Source organism: Erinaceus europaeus, chromosome 1 (assembly GCF_950295315.1).
Source record: "Erinaceus europaeus chromosome 1, mEriEur2.1, whole genome shotgun sequence".
Lineage (NCBI taxonomy): Eukaryota > Metazoa > Chordata > Mammalia > Eulipotyphla > Erinaceidae > Erinaceus > Erinaceus europaeus.
The window spans coordinates 30,672,523-30,697,298 of NC_080162.1; the positions used below are offsets into that span (position 1 = coordinate 30,672,523).

Consider the following 24,776-nt stretch of genomic DNA (forward strand, 5'->3'; position numbering starts at 1 on the left):
GTTTAGGAACAACAATTCCTAATTAGTGTTTTAATAAGTGTGTTAGCATTGCCTTGTGCCATTCTGGAATGACACTTATGGTAAATTAAGGGACACTTTTCCTTCTCATCTTCCATTAGTATTTTAATGCTAGGAGGTGGAAAAAAGCTGATCCATATTCAAGAGGAAAGGAGGGAAAACAATAACAAATTGGCATCTCTTCTGTGAATTGCCCCACAGGCCAAGCATTTTTATGTTCTTAATCATTATTAAATGACTTAACATGACACCCAGAGCCTGGCGAATGATTGCATCCTGACATGAGAACGAATTACAAATGAAATGAAAGATCAAGCCGTATTAGAGGATTGCCTCTGGGAAATGAAAATCTTTAATTCTCTTTTATTATTGACATTTATTTGGCTGCCATGAATAACAACATAGCAAAGAGATTCAACTATGCTTGTGCACCGAATAGCTTATCCCAGGGCTCAAAACTGCATTAACATTTATCATGTTTGCTTTTGTAGCTGACACCACTGAACAGATTCTCTATCCATCTTGTATTTATCATGCATTGCAGATACAGTGCATCCTTTAATTTAAGTTCATTTTTACATAGTAGGAACAGCAAAGATATCTGAGAGCCTTTCCTCAAATAAATACATACTGATAAGAATACCTAAGGATGGTTTAATAGATTTAATAAAGAACAAAATGAGCTGACAAGAAAATTTATTCACTGGAGGGAGGGGAAGATTAATTTTAAAGGTTTCAATTTTGAGAAAACTGCAAATAATGTACAATGAGGAAGACACCTGTCCAATATGTATATCTGAAACAGACAAAATAAATGTCTCCCTGACAAGTGGACAATATGATTTTATGATTCAAAAGGCAGTACAGCAGTTCCTATAAGATAAAAGGTCTGCATGCTTTTGTCTTTTCAAAGCAGTATTAAATGCTAAGAGACACACTATAGTTATTGTAAATGCATGGAGATCATCCTATGTATGACCTTTCCTTTTCCTTTGTACAAGTTAACAACATGGCTTTTCTTTTTCAAATATATAATATTACATATTACTTGTTGCCTTTGCTCATACAATCATCTTTGCCTGCATTGTTATCTATGAATTCTTTCTAGGAAAAACTAATTTAGTGAAAATTATCAGTGTATCCTGGGGGGAAAAAAATCACTTAATGCCTCTTATTTTTGAAACAAATTATTTTAAGCTTTTTTTTTTTTTTAGATAGAGATAGAGAGGCTGAGGCTGTGAAAGAGAGACAGACCAATCAAACCATAGTTCTGAAGCTTCCATCAGTGGGGTGGGGCCTGGCTTGAATTTTTATATTATTAATTAAGAAAAAATTAATACACAAGTATAATGGTTACCCCACAAAACCCTTTGCTCAACTTTTACAACTTCATTCATTCATTTTTTTTTCTTTTTCTTTCTTTCTTTCTTTCTTTCTTTTCTTTTCTTTTCTTTTCTTCTTTTTTTTTTTTTTTTTTACCAGAACACAGATCCTGGGACTTTGGAGCCTCATGCATGAAAGTGTATTTGCACAACCACTATGCTAACTCCCCCACATATTTTATAACTTTAAATACATAATAATCTCTTCTATAACCACTCTCACCATATAAGACTCATTGAATTATCTTAAAACAAATATTTTAAGAAGCAGCCTCTGAATACTGATTTTGACAATTCCAAAATACGAAAGTTAAATTGAATTCTATGATTCATGCCTCCTTCTCCCCAAATGGATGTTTTTGACCCTTTTTAAGCATCTTTATATATTTTCCCACATCAGGGTTATCACTGGAGTCCGGTGCCTACATGACAAATCCAACACTCCCGAGGGACATTCCTCCCCTCATTTTTTATATTTGCAAATACCCACATACACCATGGAATATTATTCAGCCATAACAAATGAGCAAACATTGTAATTTGCAATGACATGTGTGGACTTTGAGGCAATAATGCTAAGAGACATCAGTCAGAGAAAGGCAAATATTATATGACTAACACACATTGGGGGCTGGACGGTAGCGTACATGGCACTAAGGACAAGGACTGGCATAGGATCCCGGTTCGAGCCACAAGCTCCCCACCTGTAGGGGGGTCGCTTCATAGGCAGTGAAGCAGGTCTGCAGGTGTCTTATCTTTCTCTTCCCTTCTCTGTCTTCCCTCTTATCTTGATTACTCTCTGTCCTAACCAACAAAAACAACAACTACAACAAGGTCAACAAAACAGGAAAAAATAGCCTCTATTGCCCCCAAGTAAAAGACTCTGGGGTGGGTGGGTGGGGAGAATACAGGTCCATGAAGGATGATAAATGACATCGTGGGGGTTGTATTGTTAAATGGGAAACTGAGGAATGTTATGCATGTACAAACTATTGTATTTACTGTTGAATGTAAAACATTAATTCCCCAATAAAGAAATAAATTAAAAAAAAAAAAGCCTCTAGGAGCAGTGGATACATAGTGCTGGCACCAAGCCCAAGCAACAACCCTGGAGACAAACAAACAAACAAACAGAAAACACATATACACATTTCCTGAATTCACAGATATACAAAACAGATTGGCAAAGGTGGAGAAGGGTGGAAGACAGACAAGAATGCATGAAGGAGGAAAAAAAAATTGCACTGCCTTGAATAAATTATGATAGAAAAAGCCCTATGTCAACAAAACAGGAAATGACAATTGTTGGTGAGAATGTGAAGAAAAAGGAACTCTGTTGCACTGTTGGAAATGCAAACTGGTGCAGTACCTCTGGAAAGACGTTTGGAGCATATTTTCAAAGCAAACATAGAAACACCTAATGATTCAAACCCCCAGGGGGAAATCTTTGCGAGTGGTGAAGTAGGGCTTCAGATGTCACTTTCTCTCTCTTCCTCTCTATCTCTCTCTTCCCTCTTGATTTCTGACTGTCTCTATCCACTAAATAAAGATAATTAAAAAATAAAAATGAAAAAAAAGAAACACCCAATGATCAAACAGTACCACTCCCAGGCATATACACAAAGGACATGGAAGCAGAAATTCTAAAGGATATGTACAGCCTATGTTTACTTTTATTTTTTTATATATTTTAATTTTGTATTACCTTTACTTATTTAATGGATAGAGACAGATAGAAATCAAGAGGGGAGGGGGTGATACAGAGGGAGAGAAACAGAGAGACACCTGTAGCCCTACTCCACCACTCATGAAGCTTCCCCACTGCAGGTGGGGACTGGGGGCTCAAACCCAGGTCCTTGGGCATTGTAACATGTGTGCTCAACCAGGTTCAGCCACCACTCAGCCCCCCACACCCTATGTTTATAGCTGCATTATTTACAGTAGCTGAAGTATGGAAACAAATTAAATCCCCGTTGACAGATGACTAGAGAATATTATTCTGCAATCAAAAAGGATGAACCAGTATTATCTGAACAAAATGGATGGAACTGGAAGTGATTATGCTGAATGAAAAACAGTAAACAGTAAAGTGAAGAACTACTGGATTGTATCACTCATATGTGAAATATAGATGATTAAAGCAAATGTTCTTGAAAATGACAAAAAAAAAGTGTCCAGATTATCTCTTGGATTTTGTGATATTGAAGATGGTTTGGAGAGAGGGAACACAAAACTTTGATGAGGTATCTGGAGATTCACTCATATCATGTGAGTATGAAAATACTCCTGGAATCTGATAATTTTGTAAAAACAATAGTAAATAAGTAATAAAATACTTTTTGAAACAATAGCATTTTATTATAAATAATTTGTCCCTGTGATAGTGAGTTTGTCTCACATATTTCACACATACCTGTAGCCATTACAGTTTCATCTTTTCCTTGGGTAAAAATCACGATTCGCTTCCTCTTCGGGTTCACCTTTGGCAAAGCCTGAGTCTTTTTGGCTATCTCCTTAATATCTTCAGTCTATTAAAAGAAAAATGGGAAAAATTCCCAACAACATTACAATAAAACACAATTTTATTAAAAGAGTAAGAATTTAGATTCTCACGATCAATATTGAAGAGGTTGGAACACACAGTAAAAGTTACTAACAAAAAATTTTTTCAGTACATACATAAGTGAAGTAAGATGACCTCCAAGGAACTGACCACCACGTTGCAACAATTCTAAGTTTATGATAAACTTGTCAATACCTTCATTTACCTGATTTTTGACAGTACAAATATAATAATGCAATACACATATATAAATATGATAATACATATTCTAGAGACAATACTGTAGAATCTGTAAATGTTTTAGTATCTCTGAAATGTAATAACTTAAACATAACTATATAGTAATTGTCATATTAAAAAATAACACCACTTATTATCAACAAAGACCCAGTATTCATTATTTATTTATTTTATTCCCTTTTGTTGCCCTTGTTTCTTTTTATTGTTTTAGTTACTATTGTTGTTGTCATTGTTGGATAGGACAGAGAAATGGAGAGAGGAAAGGAAGACAGAGAGGGGGAGAGAAAGAGAGACACCTGAAGACCTGCTTCACTGCCTGTGAAGCGACTGTCCTGCAGGTGGGGAGCCGGAGGCTCGAACCAGTATCCTTACGCCAGTCCTTGAGCTTTGCGCCATATGCGCTTAACCCGCTGCGCTACCGTCCGACTCCCAGTTTTCATTTTTAATTGCCATAAGATATGACACTGGGACTGGGTGCCAGCATGGCACTAGGAATTCACTGCTCCTAGCATCCTCTCTCTCTCTCTCTCTCTTTCTTCTTTCCTTCCAATATTATTTGATAGGACAGAGAAAAATTGAGAGATAGAGAGAAAGATAGATATCTGCAGACCTACTTTACTGCTCATGAAGTGCCCCCCCTGCAGGTGGGGAGGATGGGCATGGTAATGTGTGCATTTAACCGCATGCGCCACCACCACCTTGCCTCCTCCAGCCACTTTTCAATTTATATTTACAGATATACAAAAAGAAGATATTGAATTACCTTAGAGGTTTGTAGGGAACAATTGTGCTGACCTTTGCAATAAAAGTTAATAGGCTATTACTTTAAAAATGAAAGAAATGCCGTTTCCTACAAGACTTAATTTTCTTTCAAAAAGAAAGTTAAAGTTTCCTACCTGCTGGGGGTTAGGAAAGTGAAGCCAGTCTGCAGGTGTCTATCTTTCTCCCTTTCTATCTCCCCCTCCCTTCTCAATTTCTCTCTGTCCTATCAACAAAATGGAAAAAATGGCCTCCAGGGGAAGTGGATTCAGAGTGCAAGCAGTAAGATATCACATCATTGAAGCTTCCTTCAGTGTGATAGGGGCCAGGTTTGAATCTCGGTCACATACAAGGCAACTGTACCTATACAAGTGTAGGTACAATTTTTAGAGGTATGTTTTGTATCATTCTGGAGAACTAAAAAAAAAAAAATCCATATCTAAATTCAGTCAATCTCTAATTTGTTTCAGACCTTACTATCTAGTTTTACTATCTAGTTTTACCAGTATGAAAAGTTACAGATATAAATAAACACATTTTTAATACATAGGCTGTCTTTGATATGTTGTCTCTCCCAAAAGCCTAGACCAGGGAGAACAGAAGCAACTGGTTGCCACCCAGCTATATACAAGATGCTGTATATAGCTGTATATATAATACCCAGCTATATACAAGATGCTGTATATAGCAGTATATATAATACCCAGCTATATACAAGATGCTGTATATAGCTGTATATATAATACCCAGCTACATACAAGATGCTGGGTATTATACCCCAAACCCTATCAAAGGGACTTTCCAAAGTTAACCCTACCACCAAATAATGTGACGATAACAATAACTATACATTGTCTTCTTGAACCCTAAGACAACAGGAACCTCACATTTCCACTATAGAGCCTATATTTCCCCCAGTCCTGGAACCTTAGGGTGGGGCCCACTTTCCTGCATGCTGCTCTCAATTCAAATCAAATAATATTGTATCTGCGGATTGCAACCTAATCAACACACCCCAGCATGCTTCACTTCAGACTGTGACCAGAGACTTCAGGTGTGGAATGACAACCCTTCAGCTTTATCACTTGGGTGAGACCTTTCCTTTCATAGTATTCTCTAATTCCATTCCAGGTGTTCCACTCCCCAATAAAGTCCCCATACTTAGATATAGTCCAGATTCCCTGAGCTAGAGCATAGGTTCACACGTGCCCATAAACCAGGGAAAAATATATACCTGAAAGCAGAAGTACACAAGAGCATGCAGGGAATATCCCCCAACACTTCATCTGCACTATTCCAGTCTTTAGGTCCATGACTGTTCAACAATTTGGGTTCTGGATGCCAGCAAGATGCTGACCAGACTTCCCTGGACAGCCGACCCCATCAATGTGTATTGGAGCTCCACTTCCTCAGAGCCCCACCCTACCAGGGAAACAGAGAGACAGGCTGGGAGTATGGACCGACCAGTCAACGCCCATGTTCAGCAGGGAAGCAATTACAGAAGCCAGACCTTCCACCCTTTGCAACCCACAACGACCCTGGATCCATACTCCCAGAGAGATAGAGAATGGGAAGGCTATCAGGGGAGGGGGTGGGATGTGGAGATCGGGTTATGGGAATTGTGCGGAACTGTACCCCTCTTATTCTATGGTTTTGTTAATGTCTCCTTTCTTAAATAAAAAAATAAATAAATAAAATAAACACATAGAGAGTAACAAAGTGAATACCTATATATGAGACAGAAAAACTTAGATAAACAAGGCAGATAAGTCATAGTAGTATAGAAAGTAACAGGACTTATGAACATTTTAAGGGTATGCTGATTTTTAGTGAACAGTATTGTTCAACAAATATATAAGTAATTCCAGATGAAACATAAAACTAAGCTTATACTACATTTAGCATGAGAATTCCAAAGACTGTTCTTCCTGAAAAGAATAGCCACTTGTGGTAGGACAGTGCTGTTGACCTTTGAAAGATGTTGACTATATTACCTGGTTACTTATTTTAGAACTCTAATGAAAAAAGAAATTCCCAGCTTTGGTGGAAGCATGATTAGAAATGACTAGTAGCAATAAAAGAACCCTCAAAATGCCATATAACAATACTTTAATTCTCTCAAATAAGTGTACACATCAATTAAAATGACCCACATTTACTCCTCTAGTCTCCTCAGTATAAGAATCTATGAACTTTACTATAGTTTTGCATTTGAGTGAATACAGTTCATATTTAATAAAGAGGCACATTTCAGAAACAGATTTTTATCACATGTACTGGGTTTTTGTTTTTTTTTTAAATAGAGATCTTTCATAAAGGTGGGGTAAGGAATAAATTAAGAATCTATAATGACCACCTATGTCCATAGCCCAAACCTGGAAACAATCCAGGTGTTCAACAACAGATGAGTGGCTGAGAAACTTGTGGAAGATATACACAATGGAATACAACTCAGCTTTTAAGAATAATGAATTCACCTTCTTTGAGCCATCCTGGATGGAGCTAGAAGGAATCATGTTAAGAAGATAAGCCAGGAAGAGAAAGAAAAGTATGGGATGATCCCACTCATAAACAGAAGTTGAGAAAGAACAGAAAGGGAAACACAAAGCGGAATTTGACTGAGTTTGGAGCATTGCACCAAAGTAAAAAACTCTGGGGACTGGGGGAGGTAGATTTTCAGCTCCACTATAGGGGAGTGAGGGTAGGGATACAGACCACTGGTGGTGGGAATGGTGTTAATATAGATTCCTATTAACATATATTCTTATAAATCACTATTTAATTAATATGAGGAGAAAAACTGATTAAATGTCTTGAGCGGTTTAATGTATAGACTTCAGTCTTGAGTATATATTCCTTCAACCTAAGCACTTAAGGTTTCAAATTAGGAAACTGATTGAATTTTAACACTGTTCTTTCTCAACTTCTGTTTATGAGATATAGTTATATGAGGGCCGACCAGTGGTGCACCTGGTTAAGTGCACGTATTACAATGCACAAGAAACCAGGTTCAAGTCCCTGCTCCCCACATGTGGGGGGGAAAGATTTACAAGTGGTGAAGCAGGGCTGAAGGTGTCTCTCTGTCTCTTTTCCTCTCTGTCTCCCCTTCCCTTGTCAATTTATCTCTGTCTCTATCTAATAATCAAGTAAATAATCTTTAAAAAGACTAATTTAAGATATGGCTATTGGTAAATAGCATTAAATGACATAAATCATGGTAAGGTCTTGTATGACACAGCAAATCCTAACCATGGGATTTTCAAAGTAAAGCAAGTTCCCAAAGAACTTGGTTATAAGAATGATCATCTATTGCCTTCTCCTCATACTTTATAAAACTAGTATTCTTCTCAGTCCTGGAACCTATGGGGATTTGCTCATTGTCCTTCATGCTTCTTCTTCTTAACATCTCAAATTTGTCTTTTCAAAGGTAGCATATCTAGTTATATACCTCCTCTCCTTAGCTTCCTTCCCACTGGTAGATTGTTATCTCTTCTATTTAGGCTAACACATATATCATAATAGAATGATGAAATTACAAATGACTTACATATGATATGTCTAAATTTATTATTTCTATCTATAAAATTAAGAAAAAATATTTATGTTAAAACATGTTTAGAGTGAAGTATGCTAAAATCAGTGGGCAAAACTTTGAAGAGTATCAAGATACTATTCACTACAAAGGTTACACAATACACAGGAGAAAGTTGGCTGATATCTTTAAGCAGTGGTCAAATTTAGTAGTGTTATAATTGCTAGATCATATAGGATATTTACATAGCCCTCCTCCAATATCATCTCCATATATATATATATATATATTTTTTTTGTGTGTGTGTTTTTTATAATTTTTAAAAAATATTTATTTATTCCCTTTTGTTGCCCTTGTTGTTTTATTGTTGTAGTTATTGTTGTTGTCGTTGTTGGATAGGACAGAGAGAAATGGAGAGAGGAGGGGAAGACAGAGAGGAGGAGAGAAAGACACCTGCAGACCTGCTTCACCGCCTGTGAAGCGACTCCCCTGCAGGTGGGGAGCCGGGGATCGAACCGGGATCCTTATGCCGATCCTTGTGTTTTGTGCCACCTGCGCTTAACCCGCTGTGCTACAGCCCGACTCCCCCTCATCTCCATATATTAACTACAATGGTATAACATGACAGAGAATAGATGGTAAATGCTTTAATCCAGTAATAAAGGTTAATATCCTCAATAATAAGAGCGTATGACATGATGTTCATTCTTGATAAGCTAAGCTAAAGAAAGCACATCACTTCTCTGATATGTATGCAAAACTTCATGACCTCAAATTTAATTACGGAAAATATCAGACAAACCCAAACTGAGGTACAGTCTAAAAAATGACAAGTATTCTTTAAAAGTTTCAAGACTATGAATAAGAAAAGGATGAGAAAATGTCATAGATGGGAGCCATTATAAATAAGTATTATGCATTAGATTCTGGAATATACAGCTACTATAGGGGAAAAAAAAGTTGAAATCGGAATAGACTGCAGTTCAGTTATTCTTATTGTACCAGTCTTAATTTTTCCAGTTCTATTTTAGCCTTTTATTTTTTTTTAAGATAGAAAGGGAGAGAGAGAGAGAGAGAGAGAGAGAGAGAGAGAGGAAGAGAAAGAGAGAGAGAGAACAGTATCAAAATTTCCTTCAGTGTGGTGAGGATTGGGCTCAGACCTGAGCAGCACACATACCAAAGCAGCACAGTATTCAAATGAGCTATTTTACCAGTCCCATTATAACTTTTTTTTAAAAAAATATTTTTATTTATTTATTGGATAGAGACAGCCATGAATCGAGAGGGAAGGGGGAGACAGAGAGGGAGAGAGACAAAGAGACACCTGCAACATTATTTCAACACTTGTAAAGCTTTCCCCCTGCAGGTGGGTATGGGGGCTGGAACCTGGGTCCTTGTGCATTGTAACATGTGCACTCAACCAGGTGCACCACCACCCAGACCCCATTATTATAATTTCTTGATAGTGACTTGAATGAATGCAATTTTTCTAAATTTGAGGTTATTTAAAAATAAAACAGGTGGCTGGGTGGTAGCGTAGCGGGTTAAGCGCACATGGCAGGAAGCACAAGGACAGGAGCAAGAATCCCGCTTGGAGCCCCCGGGCTTCCCACCTGCAGGGGGGTCGCTTTACAAGTGGTGAAGCAGGTTTGCAGGTGTCTGTCTTTCGCTCCCCTCTCTGTCTTCCCCTCCTCTCTTGATTTCTCTCTGTCCTATCCAACAACAACAGCAATAACAACAATAATAACTACAACAACGATAAACAACAAGGGGGAAACAATAGCCTCCAGGAGTAGTGGATTCATGGTGCAGGCACCGAGCCCCAGTGATGATCCTGGAGGCAAAATAAATAAATAAACAAACAAGTAAATAAGTAAATTAATTAAATAAGAATAAATAAATACAGAGTCGGACGATAGCGCAGCGGGTTAAGCACACGTGGCGCAAAGTGCAAGGACCAGCATAAGGATCTCGGTTCAAGCCTCCGGCTCCCCACCTGCAGGAGAGTCACTTCACAGGTGGTGAAGCAGGTCTGCAGGCGTCTTTCTCTCCCCCTCTCGGTCTTTCCCTCCTCTCTCCATTTCTCTCTGACCTCTCCAACAACGACAACATCAATAACAACAATAATAACTACAACAATAAGGGCAACAAAAGGGAATAAATAAATAAATAATAATAAACATTGGAAGTGCCTGTAAGGATAAAGAGTGAAAGTCAAGTTACTAGGCATAATATGACATCTAGCATGTAATGTATTTATAAATATTTACTTCTTCTAATTACTATTTATTTATTAATTTATGTTTTTATTTAGTTTATTTATATATGGTGCCAGGGAATGAGTCCAGAGCTTTGTGCAAGCAACGTACTGCTGAGTAGTCTATTTCATGCTATCCAGAGTATATGGCTTCTATACATTCTGACAATGTTTTTATCGTTAATCACAAAACTATACAGCATGCTCATTATAAATAAGTTTATAAATTTATTTATTTTGAATAGAGACAGAGATAAATTGAGAAGGGAGGGGGAGTTAAGTAGATAGGTAGATAGATAGATAGATCAATCGATAGGGAAAGCAAGACCCTTGCAGCACTATTTCACTGGTTGTGAGGCTTCTCCCCTGAAGATGGGGGCTACAGGCTTGAGCCTCAGGTCCTTGCACACTGTAATACCTGTGCTCAACCCCATGCTCCATCACCTAGCACCTATCTTTTTTTAAATATAGGGTTGTATTTATTTTAAGGCATGTTTATTTATTTATTGGGGAATTAATGTTTTACATTCAACAGTAAATACAATAGTTTGTATATGCATAACATCCCCCAGTTTTCCATATAACAATACAACCCCCACTAAGTCCTCTGTCATCCTTTTTGGATCTGTATTCTCCCCACCCACTCACCCCAGAGCCTTTTACTTTGGTGCAATACGCCAGCCACCTATCTTAAATCAGTTTCTTTATTACCTTCACAAGTCTGCAGATCTTGTATTTAAGTTAGCTGGGGTTTTGTTTTTGGATTTTGTTAATTGTTCTGGATTGTATCCTTACTTTAATGAATTTCAAGATATTTTTAACTTTCCACAATAACTCTGAAAATCTAGTATACTCCTCTAATATAGTAAAGGTGAGAGAGATAGTAGTCCAGTCCATATAGCAAAAAGGATCATATTAGAGAGCTAAGCACTGGTTCTGGCTCTATTATGGATTAGCTATATTATATGTACAAGTCAAATAGCCTTTCTAAACGTTTTGTTATGATTTTAAGTGATAAAGGAATACATATCCCATACACCTTTAAAAGTCTGTGTATATTAACTATACATTGTAAAAGGGGGTTGTGGAGATAGCACGGAGGATTTCATTAAAAACTTTCATGCTTGAGGTTCGGAAGGCTCAGGTTCTGTCCCTATCAGGGAACACATTTATAAATTGTGAATTATTTTATAAAAGTAAAATTGTGTTTCTACTGTCATTGGTATATATATGTATCTAAGTAAGGTCAGGACTGTAAAGATCACTAACCATAAATTCTGGGGCAAGGTGGTAGCACACTGGGTTAAGCACACAGTGCGAAGCGCAAGGACTAGCTCAAGGATCCCGGTTCGAGCCCCCAGCTCCCCACCTGCATGGGGGTCATTTCACAAGTGGTGAAGCAGTCTGCAGGTGTCTGTCTTTCCCCCTCTCTGTCTTCCCATTCTCTGTATCCTATCCAACAACAACAACAATGGAAAAAGGATGGCCCCTAGGAGCAGTGGATTTCTAGTACAGGCATTAAGGCCCAATGATAACCCTGGAGGCAATAAATACCTTTCCATATTAAAGAATATACTTTTTAAGATTCATTTTCAACAAGCTAGTGATACAAACGCATGTCACTCTGTCACTGTCTACCTACTCCTGTAGAATACCAATTTTGGTATTTCCACACATTGTCTCACTTAACCATACCACATTCTGTTTTGTTTTCCAAATAGAAATTCCTATAATAATGACAGTGCTCATAAGATGTGTCAGTTTCCAGTGTTATCTCATACCTCCTCCTATTTCACTTTGTTCTAGTCACATAGACCTTCTGTCAGTTCCTGGAGTACTTAGTACATTATGCACTTTCTGGTCTGAGGCCTACTGTATTATTATTCTGTTTCAAACTTGTTTCCTTAATTGCTTGTTTTGCCTTTTCCTTTTTCTTTGCTTCATGGCTACATAGTCATAATCTTCAACATTCATTTCCTCAGACAGTCATTCCTTGACCACTCTTACCTACAGTAGGACTTCCAGTCCACCTTCTTTTTCACAGTACACTCTGGTCATTTCTATCTTCAGTGTTTATTAAAGTATTATCCATTTAGTGCTTAACATATATTTATTAAATCAGTAAATGATTAAATGAGGAGAATTAGAAAACTGTCTTCTTTTGGAATTTTGTCACTTAAGAATACAGTGTTGCCCTCTCTACATGAGAAAGACCTGACATTGTCTTATTCTAGAATCTCTGGTTGGTCATTCATTATACTTTTTTATTTGTTTTTTTAAAATTTTTATTTATTTATTTTTATATGTACTTATTTTCCCTTTTGTTGCACTTGTTGTTTTTCATTGTTGTAGTTATTGATGTCATTGTTGTTAGATAGGACAGAGAGAAATGGAGAGAGGAGGGGAAGACAGAGAGGGGGAGAGAAAGGTAGATATCTGCAGACCTGTTTTACCACCTGTGAATCGACTCCCCTGCAGGTGGTGCAGGGGGCTTAAACTGGGATCCTTACGCCAGTCCTTGCGCTTTGAGCCACGTGCACTTAACCCACTGTGCTACTACCCGACTCCCATACTTTTTTATTTGTAAGAACACAGGGATCTTAGAAAAATCCTGGGCAATTCCCTAGCAACCTAGACTTTCTGAATAATGTGCAGACTTCCTATCTGTGCTGATCAATGAATCTTTCTATGACAATGAATTTGGGTTGTCAGGAAAGTCCATTGACACATAGAAAAATATGTCATAACTTTTCTGACAACCCAATATATATTCTTTATTTACGCTGGTAGTCCCTGATTATAAAGACACTTGAAATATGTTCAGTGACACTGAAGAAGTGAACTTCAAATTTATTGAATTTTAATTAATTATTTTGCCTCCAGTGTTATTGCTAGGGCTTGGTGCCAGAACTACAAATCTATTGCTCCTGATGACCATTTCCTCCCCCCTCCATTTTATTGGGTAGGACAGAGAAATTGAGAGAGGAGGAGGAGACAGGGATGGAGAAAAATAGACACTTGCAGACCTGCTTCACTGCTTGTGAAGCGTTCCCCCTGTAGGTGGGAGAGTTGGTGCTTGAACACAGACCCTTGTGTAGTCCTTGTGCTTAGTACTATGTGCACTTAAATGGATGCACATATTTATTATTGGATAGAGAGAGAAATTGAGAGGGGGAAATAGAGAGGAAGAGAGACAGAGAGACACTTGCAGCATTGCTTCACCGCTAATGAAGCTTTCCCACTGTAGGTAGGGACCAGGGGTTTGAACTGAGTGCACTACTGCCTGGCCCCTAATTTTAATATAAAAAGTAAAATATGGCTAGTGGATGCTATACTGGGCAGCACAATTCAATACTTAACTCTTTCAGTTGTATAAGATAGTGGTGTCATCACTAGTCAGAATAACACTAAAAAGATCGGGATACTAGGGGTAAAATCAAGGCTGTGGAAGAAATGGAATGGGGGAAAAGAAATGCTTTGTTTTCTCTATGATCAGACACTGTATCTTAGGAATATAAAATAATAAAATTTGTCACTGAGGCTGGATGATGGTATACCCTGTGGCATGCACCAGTTACCACGAACAATGATCCAGATGCAAGCCCCAGGACCTACTTGCAGGGGGGAGGCTACGCAAATGGCACAGCAGTGCTGTAGGTGCCTTGCTCTCTCCCTCATCCTCTATTAAAAAGAAACAATGAGAAAAAACAAACCCTGGGAGCAGTGGCATCATCATGCAGGCACCAAGACCCAGCAATAACCTGGGTGACAAAACAAAAACCAAACCATAACAACAAGACTGCTGCTTGAGGTAAAACTGAGTAAGTGACCTAGCCAAGAATTCTTCACTTGGCGTATACACTACTGCATAAAGAATGAAAGTACAAATAATATTTACATTAGATTTTGGATGTTATTTTATTCATATTTAATAAATCTAATTTCGATATGGAATTTAAAAAGATTCCATAAAGAAAAATACTTTTTATTAAGCACCTTGCTTTATGCTTTAAAAATAGACACTTTAAATTGGTTGAGTTAAAGATATAAGGTGAATTTAAAAATACATTTCAGTCTGAACTGATTTTCAAAAAAAAAAAAGCCTCGTGAAACTTTTCAGATTCAGTATTGTCATGTTAAATTCTTAGCAGACCTGTCATTTAAATTTCACATTATGCAATTTTCAATCATATATGTAATAGAAAAAATATATATATCTTCTGCTTTGTGCTCTGTTCGCTCTAGTTTTTATCTCATTCTCCAGTGCTCTCCGAAGCTCTTTCTTCTTACTGAAAGGTGCCCAATTCATTTTAAAGATTAAGGATCTCTTTAAAAGAAAGATTATCTAAAATTTTACAGAAGAGCTAACCAGAAATATAATAAACAATACTGCTGAGGATACTTCTTTTATATATATTTATTTATTCTCTTTGTTGTCCTTGTTGTTTTATTGTTGTAGTTATTATTGTTAATGTTATTGATGTCATCGTTGTTGGATAGGGCAGAGAGAAATGGAGAGAGGAGGGGAAGACAGTGAGGGGGAGAAAAAGACAGACACCTGCAGACCTGCGTCACCACCTGTGAAGCGACTCCCCTGCAGGTGACTCGAACCGGGATCCTTCCGCTTTGCGCCATGTGCGCTTAACCTGCTGCGCTACTGCCCGACTCCCAAGGATACTTCTTGATGAGTAAACACAAGTTATTTTTAGAGGCATTTGGATTGGTCTGTTACCAGAGAGATCACCAGTGGCAATACCCGGTGGTTTTGCAAATTATGACAAAATTGGAGGGTAGGACCAGCAGATCTATTAGGAAGAAAAATGCTCATCTGCTCTTTCTTTTTCATCTTTTCACTTATATGTTCTTATTCTTTTTAATCTTTTCACTTATATTTTCTTATCCGTGCCTCAAATGTAGAGGTAAAATTAAAGTAGGAAGGAGTAAAATGCAGATTTTGTTGAGTTTGTCACACTAGACTTGAGAGCACTAATATATTTCCATAGATTTAGTGTTATTTTTTAAATACCATGCTTTATACCTGTACTTCTGTATTATTGGTTAATGGAACAAGGAAACTTTAATGACAGTTTGATATAATCAACTTTCCCCAGATAACGTTTTCATTCATGGGTTACATTTTATTAACAAGTCTTACTTAAGATTCTTCTACTCACTGCCATTGAACATTCTGTAATGCTTGTAATGTTTTAGGATAGCTATGAAGGCCACACCAGTACATTGTGTACCTCATCCAACCTTGCATATCATTTCAACATCACCAATAGACCAGCTTTTCTATGTTGGGAGGTAATATGATATATGATTATAATCTCTATAACTTTGCTTATATGCTGTAATCAATTATGGTAGGATTTCAGCAAAAGAACAAAGTTCTATAGTCACTAAATAAGAATAGAAAGGTTAATATATAGCGTTCTTAGTAAACTCCAAATGGATCAAGGATTTGGATGTTAAACTAAAAACCATAAAATATTTAGAGGGAAACATTGGTAGAAGTAATTTAGACCTAAGTCTTCAATGACTCAAATCCACTCTCAAGGAAAACAAAAACAAAAACAACATTAAATTGAAAAGCTTATGCACAGCACAAGAAACTACCACCCAAAATAAAGAAACTCCTTATAAAATGGAAGGTCTTTTTATGTTACAGATCAGAAAAAATAAATAAAATATACAAAGAGCTCACCAAATTCAGCAACAAAAAATAAAATAACAAACAACAACAAAAAACAAACAAACAAAAACACGACTCCATTCAATAGTCAATAGACTCCATTCAATAGGGGAGAGGATATGGACAGAATATTTACCTAAGAAGGGATCCAAAAGGCCAACAAACTTGGACTGGTATGATGTATTGCACTAAAGCAAAGTATTAAAGGGAAGGAGGATAGGGACAAGGATGGGAAGAGAGAGCTTTCAGGTCCTTGTACATGATAATGGAAAAGGCCCCAAGTTGAGGGTGAGAGTATTTTGCAGGCACTTATCATGCAAGATATGAAATTGTAACCATGTGTTAATAAATGCAAACCATTACTGCCCTCTAATTCACTGAATAAATTATGATAAAATAAATAGTTAAAAGAAGAAGAAAAGTAGTTTGTTGCTAAGAATGAATTTGAAGCAGGCATATTCAAAGCATGGAGCTTATGAGCACAATAAAAGATGAATTAGGTTTAATGAAGTATTTTTTTAAATGTTTATGAATTATAAAATCATGATCATTTCTTATGTGAGATGTTATATTTCTAAGCACCTAAAAAATTGCTTACTTACTATAACAAATACTAACTTTGGTTGCTACAGAAAAAAGGATAAAAATTTACATTGTGCATGCTTTTATCTTTGAAGAATTTTGCTGTAACAACAAAGAATTTTACTGTTGTTGTTAGCCAAAGTACCAATCATCTCTAGCTTATGGTGGTGCTCAGGATTGAATTTAAAATGTTAGTGACTCAGGCATGAACATATGTTGTGTAAACCACTTTACTATCTCTTCATCCTCTGGATATTAATATTTAATAACAAAACATAGTATCAGTGAACCTTTAAAAAATGCCTGGAAATATAAATTTATATCAGCATAATAAAAACATTATTTTAAAACCAAATATTTCCCAAGCTACACCAAATTTCATATATTAATTGCCAATTTAGGAAATAAGAATGTGAAAGTTAAAATTAGATTTTAAAAATTCTTGGAGGAGGGGGCTGGGTGGTGGCGCACCTGATTGAGCGAACATGTTACTGTGCACAAGGACTCAGGTTCAAGTCCCCAGCCTCCACCTGCAGGGGGAAAGCTTCACAAGTGGTGAAGCAGTGCTGTAGGTGTCTCTCTGTCTCTCTATGCCACCCTTCTCTCTCAATTTCTCGCTGTCTCTATCCAATAAATAAATAAAGATGATTAAAAAAATTCTTGGAGGACTAAGGAGATGTACAGCAGTTGCCTATCAGACTTTCATGCCTAGGGACTAGAGTTGCCAGGTTCAATCCCTGGCACTGCCATATGTCAGAGGTGAGCAGTACTCTGAGCCTCTCATTAAAATAAAAATGAATAAATATTTTTAGAAAATACCTGGAAATCTTTATGTTTCCTTCTAAATGGAACTCAATCTAAATTCATGAGTATAAGGTGAAACAATAAAACCAAGCTTCTTTTCCTTTTCTACCAGAGCACTGCTCAGCTCTGGCTTATGGTGGTGTAGGGGAATGAACCTGGGACTTCAGAACCTCAGGCATGAGAGTCTCTTTGCATAACCATGATGCTATCTACCCCTACTAAAACCCAAATTTCTAACGATCAGTCTCTCATAAACCAACAACAGTATGAGACAAAGTTTCCTGTCTTGGTTTATTTTCTTATAGGACCATGGAATAGGAAGTTTACACCACATGCACATTGCCCTCCTCCGAGTAGAGGAAGCTCTATGGTTGTTAAGTCCTATGACATGGATAACACGGACATATATCATTACTTTGTTATTCCATGATGAATCTGCTTTCAAACACTTAAATAACAGTCTATCAAAAATTAATGCAACACCTTTTCTATGAATTCAAAGTGAGCTTAATAGCACATCCAATCAAAGCTCTCAGCATCTCCAGATGATAGACAATGCTGAGTATGTAAATAAGGAGTTTCTTTATTCCAGCTGTAGTCATTTTAAATCCTTAAGTATTACTGCCATGTAACATTCTATGTTGCCGTACAGGAAAAACCATTCTGCATATTTCAGGCTTAATAAATATAACAAATAAGTCATAAAGTGAGTTGTCAATAAATCTGGCTTAAGATTAAAGTTAGTATTCTTAACAATTGACTAGAAGTATGATATTACATAGAAAAACACAGTTTGGTCTAGTTTCTCAATTTTGCCACCAAGCACCCCGTGGAGCTTTGAATCCTGACAGGATACTAATTTTATCAGGAAAATAAGAATCAGGACTGGATATTAAATCCTTAAATGTCGGATGATATATAAAAAAAAAAAAGGAAAAAGAAAGGGGGGAGGTTCAAACAAGAAGTTTATATAAGTAGGATTTAAATAAATCAATTCCTAACAACTGTTATGTACAACCTTTTGGAAATTAATTTGCATAATGATAATCTACACATGGTGCGGTTGAAATTATTTAAACGACATTATATTTCACTGTTTAGTCTTGCTCCACCACTGCTTTAGCAGTGAATCCATATGAAATGTAATGCAGCTAATGAGGTAGCTTTTTAACTGAACAAACTGACAGGCCCCATATCTGCAGAGGCAGCTTGAAACCGTGCCCAACCTCTTGGCTTCCCAAGAGGCTTTTCAAAATTCAATAAATAACATCTGTAGGCGATGTTGGGTGCAGACCTAGCAGAGTGCGTCATAACACTGTGCTGGCAGAACAAAGAAACCATGACGACTGCCAAGTTTCCATGGCAACTGCTGCGAGGCTCTGAGAGTATAATAGCACATCAATCACTGTCCAAAAGAACTTCATTATCAGCTAGAAAAAACCTTTAGGATCTGTTTAGTGTGCAATTGCGGGTTAACTCACCTCAAAGCCTTGCTCTCTAGCAAAAGTGGCAGCTTCCTGAAATAATAAAAAAAGAACAGTTAATTATAAAATGCTAGGTAATGAAGAAATAATCCATTTGAAACTCATTCAAAGTCTTTTTTTTTCAAATACAATTATCTTAATATACCCACATAGTTCAATTTTTTATTCTTACACCCCCCCCACAAAAAAAAAAAGAAAACAACTTTCCCCCTGGCATTAAAAAACAAGCACCACAATGTCAACACACTTCACAAGTCGGAATAAAGAAGATGTAGTGCATGTTTTCACTGCAGCTGTCACAGTGAGTTCAGGTGTTTTGACCCCAGCAAAGAAAGACAATCATTTGAAACCTAAGGAACAGTCTGGTGGTGGGTCTGTTTTTAATTAAAACAATACCTTTCAGAAAGTTTCTTCTGTGAGGAAGAATACCTAACAATATAGATTCTGAAGAGTCTCCATTTCGCAATCCTTAATGAAATGTAATTAGGCAGGGATCATCAAAATGTGTTGTAAAAATACCACAGATTATATGCTGGTCACGGGAGCAAAGTAAAACTTTATAATGGAAGGATCAGAACTGTCATCATCTTAACACAGCAACTGATCCTACCACTAACAGTACGATCATCAAATATTCTTTGCCTGTTATTATGGTACAGTATGACATAGACACATAACGGATTAAGTTGCCCAGCTAAACACAAATTAATCAAAATATAATTCAATAACTTGAAATCTATAGAAAATTCAAGGAAGAAGAAACAAGTTAAGCAACATGGCAAAAACAAATGGACAATTTCATAATATTCTATAGTATAAGTAGTTTGATCTTTTCAATTAATTAATGCCATGATATAGTATAAAGGGGGAAATGGTTAAGAGCAATATGTAGATACATTTTGAGTAAACCAGCTATAAAAGACATTTTTGGGATAACTGAGAAATTTGAAAATTAAATGGGTGGGAGTTGGGCGGTAGTGCAGCGGGTTAAGTGCAGGTGGCGCAAAGCACAAGGACCAACGAAAGGATCCCGGTTTGAGACCCCGGCTACCCATCTATAGGGGAGTCACTTTAGAAGCGGTGAGGCAGGTCTGCAGGTGTCTGTCTTTCTCTCTCCCTCTCTGTCTTCCCCTCCTCTCTCCATTTCTCTCTGTCCTACCCCACAACAACGACATTAATAACAATAACAATCATAGCTACAACAATAAAATACTAGGGCAACAAAAGGGAATAAATAATAAAAAAGAAAATTAAATGGGCATCAACTAGTAGTAGGAATTATCAATTTGATAAGGATAAACAGTGAAAAAAAAACAACAAAAAACCACAACTGTACTCACTTCCCTTTGTTGTTAAGAAAACAGGGTAACAAAAGTTGTGGAAAATTTGATGTACAATGCTGGCTAGATATTAAATATCTGAAGGGCGCAGCTTGATAAACATCACATATACTGATACTGTATAACTGACGTCTGAATACTTTACAACTACTTAAAACATGTATATCTTAAATTTAGAAGCGATACAAAAAGTAGAGGCAAATGGCTCAGTCAAACAGTGCTTGCCTCATGATGCGTAATGTCCTGGACTTGCTGCTGGGTCATATGGGAGCACCTTGGACACCACCAAAAAACTCTATAGATGATGGAGCAGTGCTTTGTTGTCTCTTCTGTCTAAAAAAATTAGAGTAGGAAAAAACTGGGGGTGGGGATGGGGAGGTTGGTTCAGCAGTACTGAGCATGTGTGAGGTCCTAGGCTAGTTCTGGCACTATATAATAAGAAAAAAAAAAAAAAAGAACCAGTATTTTTTTCAACTCCATTTCCTCTTGAAAATGAAAAACAAACAAACAAACAAATAAAACAACTACAGGCAACTGTCAAGGGTTTCTACATCTTAACTTTCATTCTTCCAAAATTATCTTTTAATAGAAGGGTAAGATTTTGGGTATGAGTAGTGAGCCAGTCCAACTTAACTGAAACGATTGCTGCATCAAACCATGTAAGGCAGAAAGTACAGTTAATATTTCCAGTGCAAACTTGGGTACTAAATACATGTTAAGGAAAACATGAAAGAAAAAAATGTAGGCATTTTAATCCAATATACTAATATGTAGTTTTAGAAAATCTATCTTGACAGTACAGAGAGGTTGAAAAAGATGAGTACAAGTGATCTCTGAAGTTAACAGAAAGTGGTCAGCTAAAAGTATAACTTCTTTGCAGTTCACTACAGAAGCATAAGGTTGGTAAGAATTAGCCTTAATTGATGAAAACTTTAAAAAGTGAATTATAAATTTGACAATTGGTACAAACAAGTTTGGCATCTTTGACAATTACTTACTTGCTGAATGAATGTCACAGAAAAGGATAAGGCTCAAAAGACAACAATATAGTTTTTTTTTTTCTTCAAACTAAGAATTAACCAAGTTAGTTTACTATGTGAAAAAGACAACTGGGGGGCTGGGTGGTAGTGCATCTGATTGAGTGCATATGTTACCATGTGCAAGCCCCTGGTCCCCAGCAGCAGAGAGAAAGCTTCACAAGTGTTGAAACAGTACTGCAGGTCTATCTCTCTCTCTCTCCTCCTCTTGATTTCTCTCTGTCTCTGTCCAGTAAATAAACAGTAATAAATATTATAAGGAAAAGAAAAAGACTTTCTAGAACTAATTTTTGATAAATTACTTCATTAAAGATACAAAAGAACTCACAAAATGTTATGCATGTACAAACTATTGTATTTTACTGTCAATTGTAAACCATTAATCCCCCAATAAAGAAATTACAAAAAAAAAAAAAAAAGTCACAACTATAAAGTTGATATGAAGAGTGTGTATGGCTGTAGTAACCCCAAGACCAAAACAAATAACCCACCCAAACTCAACGTTCATATAAAGTATCAAATGCTTTTTGAGTGTACAGTTTTGCTCATATGAATATTAGAAACAACTAACTGTTATGGTATAGAGGAGCTGACTAATTGCAAGAAGACACATATATAAATGAATGTCAGACCATTATTCTTCAAAGAAACCAAGCCCTAGGAAACTTCTGCATCTGTAAACTATTCCAAGTGCAGACATATATATATATATTATTTAAGAAAGGAGACATTAGCAAAATCATAGGATGGGGAGGTTACAACTCCACACAATTCCTGCCACCCAATCTCCATATCCCATCCCCTCCCCAATAGCTTTCCCATTCTCTATCCCTCTGGGAGCATGGACCCAGGGTCGTTGTGGGTAGCAGAAGGTGGAAGGTCTGGTGTCTGTAATTGCTTCCCTGCTGAACATGGGCGTTGACTGGTCGATCCATACTCCCAGTTTTTATGTTTTAAGATTTTATTTATTTATTAATGAGAAAGATAGGAAGAGAGAGAAAAAGAACCAGATGTCACTCTGATACATGTGCTGCCAGGGATTGAACTCAGGACCTCATGCTTGAGAATCCAATGCTTTATCCACTGCGCCACTTCCTTGACCATGTGCAGACACTATTTCTTACTGAGGATAGACAAGATGAAGAAAAGTCAACTCAATTTTCTCTCTGAGTTTCCCTTCATACCGGTTTGCAGAGCTGTGTACTATCACTGAAAAGCTAAGCACTTGTTCCATGACTTAAAAAGATCTTATCTTCTGACTTCCTCCCACCTTGGTCTTGATCTTGGGTCTTGATCTTGGGCTGGTGCCCTCAGTTACTCCATTAGAAAAGGCAGCTGGCTCACATCACTGCAGACTTTCTCACAGCTAACATTTAATCTGAAGATGTTTGTAGACACAATGATGGAACAATATTTATTTTTTTCCTCTCAGCAAAACAAGTAAAACAACACAAGAGAAAAGTTTGGACCACTAAGTTTTAAGTAGAATTTTAGTTCTTAGATTCATGCCACGGAGGGACAAAAGGAAAAGGCTCTGAGCAAAGAACCAGGGAAGAAAAAATGGGGGTATAGATAGTGGGCAGAAGAGTAGACAGGCTCCAAATATCAGGGGCGATTCTAAGCAAACTGATCACACTAACTTGAAAAGGACTTTTTAGTGTGCCTTTGCAGTAAAAGTGAGAAAAGGAGACAAGCAAATCCCCATCTGTGCTGCCCCAGGGCGCCACGTACTGAGTTTCACAAATCTAATGAAGCAGTCAGGTTAAAATCCAAGCGCAGGGTGGATGTGACATGTGCAGAACAGCTAGGGTTAGAATAGAGAAACAGGGTGGTTCCTAATGCAGGTGATTATCTATGTGATAATCATTATATTTACAGGCTTTCCATCTTAGATCTGACATCAAAAATCACAAAGGAGGAAATAAACAACTGACATAAAGGTTTTCCTGCTCCCCCGAGAGAGTGTAGCACTTTCATTCATGCATGACAAGCAACAAAAGCAAAATCAAACAAGCCAGGAGTATTTCTGAGAAGGCTGGATTTCACATTAACACTTCTTTCCATTTTGATAACTTTCACTATTATCCAGTTTCTCAGACTGAATCAGTGCCTATTGTTATCTATGCTATACCACTGTATTATTTTTGGTTTACAATGACTGATACATAATATGTCTTTTACAACAACAAAGTCATTTTTCTTTCCTGGAATTGAGAGTTGTGAATAAAATCATATATAATTAAAGTCTTAGATTCTCATCTACACCACGCTCCTTAGAATTTACAGTACACTTGCTGCTTCACCAACAAGCCTAAAAGGGTGTTAGTAAGACAATAATCATATATGGTTTTTTTGAGTTGAATTCTTTTTTAAAGGGTGAAATCCATTGTTAATGAAAACGATGGAACACTTACATTAAGAATCATGTAAATGGATTAGCTTGACACTGTTAAAAAGCACAGTTCTCAGATAATACAAAAAAGGGGGAGAAAATCATTTCCTTCTTATTCAATTGAGGTGAAAACTATTTTCTCTGTTAACACCCCAGTTACTATTTATAAAGTAGGCGACCTATAATAAACACCACCGAAGTAAAACTGTAACTTGTTCATATTCTTACTTCAATTCCAATAATTGCCTAAAAGTTATATAGAAAAACTAATGATTTCTGTAGATTGATGTTGTTTCATAACTTTGCCAAATCCACTTTTATTTGATAACTGCATTATTTTTCATTTGTAAAGAAAATAGTTTTCTATGTTATTAATAAGTACATCAAAGTTATTCTGAGAAGATAGTATGCCTTAAGACATTCATCTCTTTCCTCTGGTGTATCTGAAGTATATGATTATGAACTGCTACTGTTGTCATAGCTTTTGAACTTTGCCCTCCCACTTCCTGCTTGACTTCAAGACATTAAACTTAATTTAAATATACTACTGTTTGCTTATGCTGTCGGTCTATTTTAAAAAATAATTATTGATATTTAAGAGAAAGGAGGAGGAAGAGCATGCCAGGCCTGGGACTGAACTTGGGATCTCATGCTTGAGAGTTCAACATTTTATCCAATGCACTACATCACA

At 36.8% G+C, this 24,776-nt stretch overlaps 1 protein-coding gene across 5 annotated transcripts in view; it reads right to left on the reverse strand.

The window, feature by feature from the left end:
* ADK (adenosine kinase) overlaps nucleotides 1-24,776 on the reverse strand; it is a 452,224-nt gene that overhangs the window by 75,839 nt on the left and 351,609 nt on the right. For 4 of the 5 annotated variants that reach the window (XM_060172912.1, XM_060172793.1, XM_060173037.1 and 1 more), the window contains 2 exons: nucleotides 19,314-19,349; nucleotides 3,814-3,928 (listed from right to left, as the gene is read on the reverse strand). In XM_060172912.1, coding sequence (XP_060028895.1) covers nucleotides 3,814-3,928; nucleotides 19,314-19,349 — 151 coding nt within the window. The remainder of the gene's footprint in view (nucleotides 1-3,813; nucleotides 3,929-19,313; nucleotides 19,350-24,776) is intronic. The other variant, XM_060172984.1, reaches the window with a different exon arrangement.